General features: G+C 38.9%; 1 protein-coding gene across 4 annotated transcripts in view; it reads right to left on the bottom strand.

The window, feature by feature from the left end:
- Positions 1-631: 631 nt before the first annotated feature.
- bmf (Bcl2 modifying factor) overlaps positions 632-10,577 on the bottom strand; it is a 12,665-nt gene continuing 2,719 nt past the window's right edge. For 2 of the 4 annotated variants that reach the window (XM_015398344.1, XM_015398345.1), the window contains exons 2-5: positions 10,288-10,485; positions 9,516-9,709; positions 8,258-8,369; positions 632-2,375 (exon numbers count right to left, since the gene is read on the bottom strand). In XM_015398344.1, coding sequence (XP_015253830.1) covers positions 2,302-2,375; positions 8,258-8,369; positions 9,516-9,709; positions 10,288-10,459 — 552 coding nt within the window. In that variant the 5' untranslated portion in view covers positions 10,460-10,485 and the 3' untranslated portion in view covers positions 632-2,301. The remainder of the gene's footprint in view (positions 2,376-8,257; positions 8,370-9,515; positions 9,710-10,287; positions 10,486-10,577) is intronic. The other 2 variants (XM_015398346.1, XM_015398348.1) reach the window with 2 other exon arrangements.

The raw sequence follows: 10,577 nt of genomic DNA, 5'->3' as shown, positions 1-10,577 counted from the left end.
CCAAATCTCCGAGTACCACAGCCAAGGTAGGATCACCCAACAGAATATCAAAAGTCGAGAAACCACACAAGGATATCCTGAGAGGAAGAGATTCGGTTTCACAGACTGGTTGTGCCATAGAAACTTTGTATTCAGAGCTGGTCTTCTGTGAAAGAGTTGCTTTTGCTTAACCCTGAAACACTGGTAAGTGAAATTTTCAGAACTGATGTCAAATCCAGACTGTCTTTACTCAGTCAGGTCTCAATACTGATTATATGTCTTGGCCGTATGAGTGAACACATCTGAAATGTGGTGGCAAGGAGACAAGCCGTGACTGAAAAACCTTCATATGAAAAAGAGGTTAGCTAGGAAACAATCTAAACTCCTACAAGGGTGGAAATCTAGTGCAAAAACAGTGGATCCACAGCTCCACTCAAAGGGCATGGAGGTCTGAAAACACATAAAAAGAACACATAAAATAAAGGGGAAATCCTAAGAACAAGGCTGGACAAAAAATAATGCTATTTCTGGTGAACTTATACATTAAACGCCAAATTGCATTGTGACAGTGTGCTTAATTCATTTAGTGCATGGTGCACTAAATATATATATATATATATATATATATATATATATATATATATATAAGGGCTGCAACTAACGATTATTTTGCAATTTGATTAATAGAATAATAATCGTATAGCACTTTACCACTTGAGGCGTTCCTGATAGAACATATTGATAGATGAAAATGTTTTTTTGTCTTAAATTCAGAATGCTTATATGTTTTCTTTACAACAATTTTGGTATAACTGGGTCTCTCTGCCAGCTAAAGACACGTTTTAGAGTCTCTACACTCCAGTTAATGATTAATAGATTACGGAATTAGTTGATAATAATCGATTAATACGATTAATTCTGTCATATATATATATATATATATATATATACAGTGTGCTACATCTCAGACGTCTCTTAGTTGTCCGTACAGCAACAAATTTTACAAACCAGACAGGTGGCAAATATCTATTTAATACTTATGATACCAAGTGGCAGTTTTTTTGGGTGACTTTGCTATCTGCCCAGGTAACCATGGTCTAGTCGGTGTCATCAGTGTTAAAAAATGTCAGTTACATTGACAGAAACTGTTTTCTAATGTTATTGGAAGTCCGGTCAATAGGGAGCAAAATCGTTTAAGATATAAATGTTTCAGATAAAAGAAAAAATTTTAGAAGGAGGGGCTAAACAAGGGTAGTATTCATGCAAAGAAAGCTATTAAACATGTCTTTGCAAGTAGAAGAACAAAGAACTTAATGTTGCTACAAGTATAGCAAAACAAAATCCTAAAAAATGTTAACTAATGCTACATGTCAAATTGCTTGTCTGACACTCCAGCAATTGTAACCGATTGATACTAGTGTTATTTATCCACTATCGAGCTGCTTTACTGCTACATTAACTCTTCAGTTCTTCAAACACAAAATAGCGCCATCTGCATAACATCTGATATTTAAGTCTTCTTTTTGTTTGTCAGGTCTGCTGGAATGACCATACTTGTTTAAACAGGTAGTGTTGCTAAGCACAGCCAACTCCCTTCCTCATAAAGTTCAATTAGTCCCAAATGTTTGACATGTAGCACACGACTAAACATTGATAACATTTTACAGTGTGCCAACTGTTTATGTACAGAAACTTGACTCCTGAAATTCTACAAGATATGTAGGGTTAAAATTAATATCAAAGCACAGAAAATAAGAGGGGAAAAAAAACAAAGAAAAGATAAATAGATAAATGTCCCATTGAGGTGCAAAATACTTTGTTCTGAGAAGTGGCCTCTTTGGAAATGAGTAAATCAACTTTACTGGTCAAAAAGAATCTGTTGCACCATCTCATCTTATTTTTCAAAAAACCCTCAATTCTCCTTCTGGTAGAAGACACTGACTAAGGCATTAACAAAGTCTGTGGAGGTCAGGTCTTTTAGGAAGGATACATGCCGAAGTGCAAAAAATAACAAAATCAATGTACTGTACAAGAAGACTAGATGGCATGAAGGCCAAAATATAAACATTGTCCTTAAGATGAATCCTGAAGCAACATGGCATCTTCTTTTAAAGAAAATTAAAAACAGGCCCTTGTATAAAACTTAGTTGTCACCGTCCCGCGGTGACTTTTTTCCCTCCTTTGTTTCCTCTCTCAAACAGACCCGTGTTAGATTGGACAGTGCCTTCAGGTGCTTCCAGTTCTTCACCACAGAGATGAAGACAGCAGACATATGTGGAGAAACTCCCTCACCTCCATCCTGCTCCACCAATCAACCCCCTATCAAACAGGAGGCTGAGAAGAGCTGCAGTCATGCGCCACCACAGCGGCCCCTGATTCCTTTGGTTTTGATGATACTGAAAAAGCAAACACAGATGAAGCATTTGGTCGTTAGTGCAGTCTACCAACTCAGAATCCTAATGAAGAACAATAAAAACTCATTACTTTGTCTTCACTGTTGTGTTTAGTTTATATTGGCTGTGAAGTGAGCCAATTGATTCTTCCTAATATTCCTAACATTCCAAGCGATAATCAAATTCATTATACAATCACACTTCTTTCTAATCTTGCTGCTTGAGACCAGCAGCCAGCAACCAAAGACAAGACTCTCTTAGGTCTGCAAGCCAACTGGATTGTGCACGATTAGGGAGGATAATGCTATCTCACCCATTGAGAACCTGAGATTAGATAATTGCACAAAATGGGATTAGAGGCTCCTAATGAGGGCCAGAAAGTCTCTCGGGGTAAAAAAAAAAAAGAAAAAAAGATGCTTCTGCAAGACGTCTACAGTAGTATATGAGCTCACCTGTTGATGAAGTGCAGGCTCTTTTACGCCTGATAATGCTGTGCCTATTTTCAGTCCATAGTAGGCAAACTGTATGACCTAAATGTTCTTCAGCTATAAAGACTTAAACTAGAGATAGAGAAAGATGATTTTTTAATTAGATTGGACAGGAAGAGAGGAATGAAGGGGGCGTCCCATGGTTTCATTGTCAACACTGCATAAACCCTACATCTGGTCGGTACAAAATAGTGATGGGCAAACCTAGCTAAGTGATCTAGTTACAAATGGGTTCTGATTTAAATGACAAAACTCACTTTCTAACACTTCAATCTCTAGGCTGCTCACAGCTACAACACCTGACTACCCAAATCTGACTTGCTTCTTAAAAAGCTATCTAATTAAAGCGAAGTCAGGAGATGAAAAGAGGAAACCTGACTTTTACCCCTCTCCCTTTTCTTTTACAAAAACAGATGCAGAACTCAAAATGGTCCTAAATGCCTTTAACTGTTTTGTGAAACCTTACTATTATTTGATGGAAACCAGTCCAATGTAGGTCTGGCTGTAGGTTTAGGGTCCTGCTCGAAGGACCTACTCTTGGTGTTCTACATTTCTGCCTTGGCACTTTGATTGTGTTAAACATAATTGTCATCTGTCCAAAGCAATTTCTTGCATATTTGTGCAGTTTCCCCTGCATGTCTTGTGGCATACCACATAAAAGACTGCTTGAGAAATTTGTTTTTCTGCAAGTTTTGTCCTTTTTGGAGAGTGTGACTAACAGTTGTATAAATAGACTCTCTCATCTAAGCTGCCTAAGCTGCAGTTTAGGTTTGTGAACCACATGTTGATTGGTTTCCAGTTTTGCTATACTTTTTTTTAATTTACCCTAATGGACTTAAAATGCTCAGCAAGACATTTACAGATTGAACTATTGTTTTATAACCACATTCTGCTTTAAATTATTTTTATAAATTTATACCTGACCTATCTGCAATGTACAAAAACTTTCATAAAGCTTTTGGTACACTAATGTTCTTTAACCTCTTTTTCTTTGCAATGAAAAAAAAAAAGTTTTGTTGTTTCAAGATTAATTACACACAGGTATTATTTATTAACCAATTAGGAGGCTTCTGAAGGCAGCTGGTTGAACTGGATGTTATTTGGGGGTATCAGAACAAACATTTTCCTTGAAAACATTAAACCACTTTACAATTATCCAGTGTGCTTTGATATTCTTTCTCACTAGATCGAAATAAAAACACTTGAGTTTGGATTTGTAAAAAAATAGAATGTGAGCAAGTATCTGTATGAACTTTTGAAAGGGACTGTGCATGTCTCAACAAGATGTCCAGACCTTGACCCAGTTAAAAGCGCTGCTACTGTGATAAGACTCCAGGGCTTGCATTTGCTTATCAGCCTGTAGTGAACATTGCATGGTGTTGCATAAGCTTTGCCATGTTCTAGCTAGCATGAGCTAATCTAGCTTTACCACTCCTCTATTCTTATTTGCTCCAAAGGAAACAAGAAAAGGCTACAAAATATTACAAAGGCACTAGCAAGATACAAGTTACATATTGTACCTAAATCTTGCCAGGGGATATTTTGATAAGGGAAAACATGTTACACATAGTAGATGATCTCAACTGAAGCTTGGGGCATGGTTGAACTTGGTAGACAATGTGCAGAACCCCAAGTTTTTTTTTTTATTGAAACTAAATTGTATGGTGTAACACTTAAGTACAATTTATTTATTGGCAAACATTGAGTGTTTGTTACCAAAGGCAGCAACAGCGATGTGTGTGGTGAGGAATTTACCATGATTTCCTCCAAACTACACAAGAAGCATTTGCTCTTTCCTTACAGAAAACAAATATTCTACTATTGAGTCAAGAAGCATTCATATAAATAAGCAGCGAGAAAGAGTAAGAGTGACAAAAGAGGTGTTGTCACAGCATACTCAGTGTCACGCTGCCAACTGTTAACAGGCGTCTGTCTCTAAATTTAGCTGGTTGATAGAGCACAAGAGTCTAGCCAGAGTCCTGGTGTCGTCACTCTGACACTACCCTGATGTGCTTTATCAGTTTCCAGGCTGTCCATCAAGCCAGCTGCTCAGAAGCACTGCATTATCGCTCAAGTAAACAAACCAGCCTCTGCAGCACGAAACGCTGGATTAGTCATATTAGCAAGGAGAGAGTCCAAAGTAAAATACAAACAATATTTTTAAACAGAGAAACCTAAACATATCAAAAGTTAAAGATAGAAGAACTTGCTTTTATGTCAACCAATTCCCCTTCCTTCTTTTCATTAGGTGCTAAACTGAGAGAGTGCTGGATAAAGCCCAAAACAGCACAAACATGCACACACAGTCACCACACACAGCTACAAGAACTGTCAGAAATGATATTCAACCCTGCTTTCAACACCTTCGATCCAAAGCATTGCGAGTTGTCTCTCTTAAAAAAACATGGGGATGAAACCCGACTCTGCTCCTTGCCCTGTGCAGGCTGGAGCCGTCTTCCTGCCATTGTGACTGTCATTACTGCCGTGTCTCAAATGGCTGGTCTGGCTAATGTCCGCCATCCTTAGGGGACCTCAGGGTCCCTTCAGGCCCTCTGTGACTGAGGAGCAATTTATCTGTCAGCATCCACCAGCACTCCAGTGCTGCCTAATCCCTTATTTCACCTGGAGGCGATGGGCTCCCATAGAGAACACTTGCAGCCACACTGCTAAAAAAACTCATCAATGCGATGGCAGTCAAAAGCACTTGTATTGCTCAGAGACTCGCATCTGCACTAAAAAAATGCTTTACAAGTTGGCTGTAATTCAGAGCATTAGGACAGAAATTAGACAAAAGTTGCTTCTACTATGCAAACCAAATATACATTTTCAATTTCCCCTGGTATTCAATTAAGTAGGCTTCTACTGTAAGGACCAGAAGTACCGTGAAATATATCTAATTGTAATCATGCCATTTTAACATGCACACTATTGCGGTAGCAATGGGCTCCTTGAGTGTAGAATGCCCTGTGATAAACTCCTGAATGGCAAAAATCATATTGCCCTGCTGGATTTATTTTTATAGCATACATGCCTATGGATGATACAGATGTTCATGCCCAATATATAAAAGCTGAAAAAGAGTAGTGGGGTCAGCATGATGGTAAATAGGAAAGAGAGGAGTAAAACAATATGTAAGTTAATCACAATCAAGATTTATATCGCAATAGTCATCAAAACATTAAAATTTATTTTTTCCTAAAGTTGTTGGGCCTCACTTGGGCATTAAAGGTAGATTGTGTAACTTTCAAAGTTACAAATATTATTTTTCTTACCAATACATGTCCTTACAATTGCACAATGTCTAAAATGGGCTTTCCTTTATTAAGGGTAGTTGCCTCCGTTTGTCAGTTTATGAGTGATTCAGGTCAGATTTTCTTGGTGCGTGCAAAACTCTGACGCGCAGCCGCCCTGATGTCACTTTCATGCAAAGGAGCTCTAGCTGGCCAAATCCACCACCTAAAAGTTACACACTATCACTTTATATACATAAAAATGGATGCAAACTAATGCAAAGTGGTACGACCCTACATTTTTACCCAACAACAAAACATTTGTTGCTTTTAGCAGCCATCGTAGAGTGCAAACAGCTGTAAAACAGCTTAGCAAATGTGCTATCCTTCTAATAAAGAAGCAGGCTGACCTTGTGTTGCTATGTGAGGAACTAGGTCGAGGTACAGTGCCAGCTCATTGTGACATAAGCTGCGGGTTTTCCAGACCCAAAAATATGGCTGGATAGTATTTTTTTTTGCAGTCAATAGAAGTACAAAAATGTAGAGGAAAAACATTGAAAATGGTTGACTTTGACAGAATGGGTCGCCTGAAAGAAACCTCTTCCACAAAAGTGATCAATGGTTTAGGATAAATCATAAGGTACCACAACTCTACAAGAGCTGTTTTCTGTCCCTGCAGTGTTTTAAAAAAAAAAGATACAGAAAACTAGCAAGTCTCCTTGAACAGTTTCCTTCTGTCGAAAAGTGGCTAAGCACCAATCAATGTCACTATCCACTGAATGTTTTTGTCCTGATTTTTATATAGAATGGGAGTGACTAGGGGACATCAATAAGCAGAAAAACAAGTCTGCGTGTAGTCATGCATATCATGCACACACACAATCGTGTTTTAAATACCTAGTGAGGACCCAACACTGACTGCCATTGCATTTTTTAGTACCTATCTATGGCCTAACTCTGAACCTTACCCTGAACTAACCCTAGCTATTAGACACCTAACCTTTACTGAAACTTAAACCTAACTCACACCTTTATCTTAAAAGTTAAACCTAACCCCAGGCCCAGAAAAAGGTCCTCACTTTACTGGTAAAATCCAATAAATTTTATCTCACTCAGCTGCCAATACAAGTACAGCCCCCCCATACACACACCCACTATAACAAGGTGCGGAGCAGTGCCAAAGACAGACATTAAACAGACACACGCATCTAAGACATCATTTGAGCATTTCAGCAGCAACACACTTACTTAACAACATAATAACACAAAATCATAGTAAATGACAGATAGGTATAATATCATTGCAAAAGCTGGAAAATTATCTTTGGAAGTTAGAAATGAGTAGATGCTCACAAAATTATACTTTCATATAAACTCATTACTATCACAATATCTGCATGCAGGGTGTGACTTCAAAAGATCCATTCTCATTCTGGCTTTCTTTTCCTCTCTCATTTGTTTGCTACTACAGCGAGCGGGAAAAAGCCATTTCCTCATCCCCCTGACACGGTCCAGCCTTCATTGTGCGTCAGTACATCCCGACCACAACCAAACTTTACAGCAGATTGACCGTCTGACTGTCTGGTTCTCTGTGTGTTCGCCAGGACACATGAGTCATCCTTTGTGGTGGTAGCATAAATAACCTCCATTAGATAAGCCTATGAGAAAAATAGGAAACTCTTTCACACCTCTTATTGTGAAGTGAAAAACGAAAGGTTTTGGAGTATCTAAGACCAAGGGGGGTGTACTTACGTATTAAGATGGCTGGTACTTATGCATTTTTAGGTCTAATTTTCGATCCAGACACTGTTATTCATGATTATGAATTTAACCCCTTATTCACGCTGTGTTGAACCTTTATCTGTGGCTGCTGGTTGCAGAGTACAGATGTGACTGGAGGCTCCCCGGAACCACAGCTGTTCCCCTCTGGGTGCTGAGCTTGGGGTTACAACATGTTTACCTACTTCTGCAACTTCTGCTTTTTCATGCTCAAACCAAAATGTGTTTATGTTTATTACTAAGCATGTACATCTCGCACTCAGCAGGATATATATGTAGATCTATATTGAAATGTTTTGAAGATACAACACCACCCCAATTAGAAGAGGTACACCGACTACATGGACAGGATGTATTGTTTAAGTGAGGGATTCTCAATGCCACTTGCCTCCACAGCACAACGGGACCACAGGGGAAAGGAGAGAGAAATAAACAGGAAGAGGAGGCAGGGTAAGGGCCTGGTGTTGGTGAACTAGGTGGGGGAAGGGCTGTCCTGGGATCTGTGGGTTGAGGGAAGAAGAAGTGGAGGCAATGAGGCACAGGGCTGAAGCTGTGTCTGAGCACAGCCTCTCTAAAACAAACACAGAGCAATCACAATAAACGAGAGTAAACTCTTAACCCAGCTTGCCTTTTGGGTTAGATCCCAATATTAAAAAGTGTATAGGTTATAGTTAAAGTGTGAATTTTAGGCCTAGGTCCACTCCAATAAAGTTTCTGTTATAATATACTGAACCATATTATATTGATAACTAGTGAGAGAAAATATTTGACGTTCCCTCAAAACATAGTTTATCAAAATGTATTTTTCTTTAAGAAAAACTGTGTGCATTGTCATTTATGTTGTTTTTGAGTCAGTTGACACTAAATAAACAGGACAGAATAAGAGGCCTGATCAAATAACAATACCTCAAATGTTATACATTTGAGTGATATGATCACATTGTGAATAAACTGTGAATAAATATAAAAAAAAACTGCTTTAAAACAGTTCATTTTAACTCACTCCAATCCGGACACAGTGAAGAGGAATATTCCTCCATTGAGGCAACAAATTTAATGTATGGTTAGTATCGAATAGCCACTTCGGACTGCTCCTTTTCTTACATAAAACAGGTTTTGAAGCCAGCTAAATTACAGCAGCACTCTAAAGTGAGGGGGTGAAATGTGCAGCAGCCACTGAGGTTTTAGTTAAACTAAGATGGGCAAAACTACACAAAATTAACCACAAAATAGTTCCTATCAAGAGGGACCAGTCAATCAGCGAGAGTTTGAAAAATCAACTGATTGGCAAACTAATCATTAACTTTTTTTCCCCTTTTCAATAAATACATCAAAGCTAATATTCTAGTCAAGAAAACACATAAACCAACAATTTCATGCATGTTTAAAGGTTTGATGATGAAAAAAAATTGGTACTGGATAAATAGAACAATGCGTTAACATGGGGTAGTCTACTTTTGGATAAGGTCACTGTCTTTCTTTAAGAACGCAGCTTCTTTACTTGGCTGTATAAACTGCATTCCTGGATTTCCTTTCATCCATTCAGCTGCTCTTTTATTCTTAGTTGCGTTGAATTTGCTGTATGAACATCAAATAAAAGTAAAATTAAGTGACTCAACAGTTAAGGTGCATCCTCACCCCCTCACCTGTTGTAAGTGTTCCCGGTGAAACTGGTCGCCTATTATCTGAAGTTTCTGCCCGATGCAGGCCTCCAAGCTGAGTGCTGCCGGCTGTTGCAAAGGTAACTGCTCCATCCTGTTGTGCTCCGCTTGTCGCCTTACGTCAAAATCCCCGACAAGCTCAAAATGTGCTGGGAAGTGCAATCGAAAACCTGCGTTACCTGTTGAGTGTCAAGGCCGATACTTATTACTGTATAGTAGATAGCTATATGGTGGCTAAAACAATCAGAACGCAGCAATGATACATGACTTCTTTTAAAAATAGAAACCAGGATCTGCTTAGCACTGATCAGTGTCCCTTAGCCTGAACAAGTTTTTCCCAGCTGTTGTTTTATTACCAACATAGTTTTATAAGTTCCTCAATTAGTCATGTAAGAGTCAGTCAGTTGTTATGGAGCTACTTTGGTATGACTGATGTATATGATGCCTGTGTAACTTTGCTATCACTGATAATCAGCAGTCTGAACAGCACAGGTGAACATCTCTGCCACATCTCTTCAGTCATATTGGCGCCTTTTGAATAGCAAAGCAGCTGGGTAGACTGTATACAGACCATAAAAGCTGGTTTAATGACGACTATCAGGCGCCAAGAGGTAAGATCAGTGCAGCAACGCAGTCACACATTTCTAACAGCAATATGCACGTGACAAATTTGTGCTTTAGTTTTATAACACTGGTTTTCACACTCGAAGCGTTGTTCCCCTTTTTTCTATTGAAATACAGCATGTCAATAGCTTACGGTAGAAAAGTGGTCTGGGCTCCTCCACAACTCCACAGGGCAGCATAACGTTATGTGGTGCCACGCCAGGACCGGGCGTTTGTGTGCCCCGGTCTTCAAACTTTATCTCCCTGAATGGTGTGTGCCAGCTGTTGGGATCTGGCTCAAACACATCATCCTCCTCCTCCTCCATACGGGGGGCACTAACATATGAGAAGCCTGGAACAGATTGGAGAAAACCATGAATTAGGGCATTTTTTTTTTCTTTTGAATCTGCCTTTTAAGAGTGTAAATCAAATAAATGTTTTGTT

This window comes from Cyprinodon variegatus, unplaced genomic scaffold (assembly GCF_000732505.1).
Source record: "Cyprinodon variegatus isolate N-32 unplaced genomic scaffold, C_variegatus-1.0 Scaffold928, whole genome shotgun sequence".
In the NCBI taxonomy this organism is placed as follows: Eukaryota; Metazoa; Chordata; class Actinopteri; order Cyprinodontiformes; family Cyprinodontidae; genus Cyprinodon; species Cyprinodon variegatus.
The sequence above is the reverse complement of the archived record's forward strand: the minus strand, read 5'-3'. Positions and strand labels throughout refer to the sequence as shown.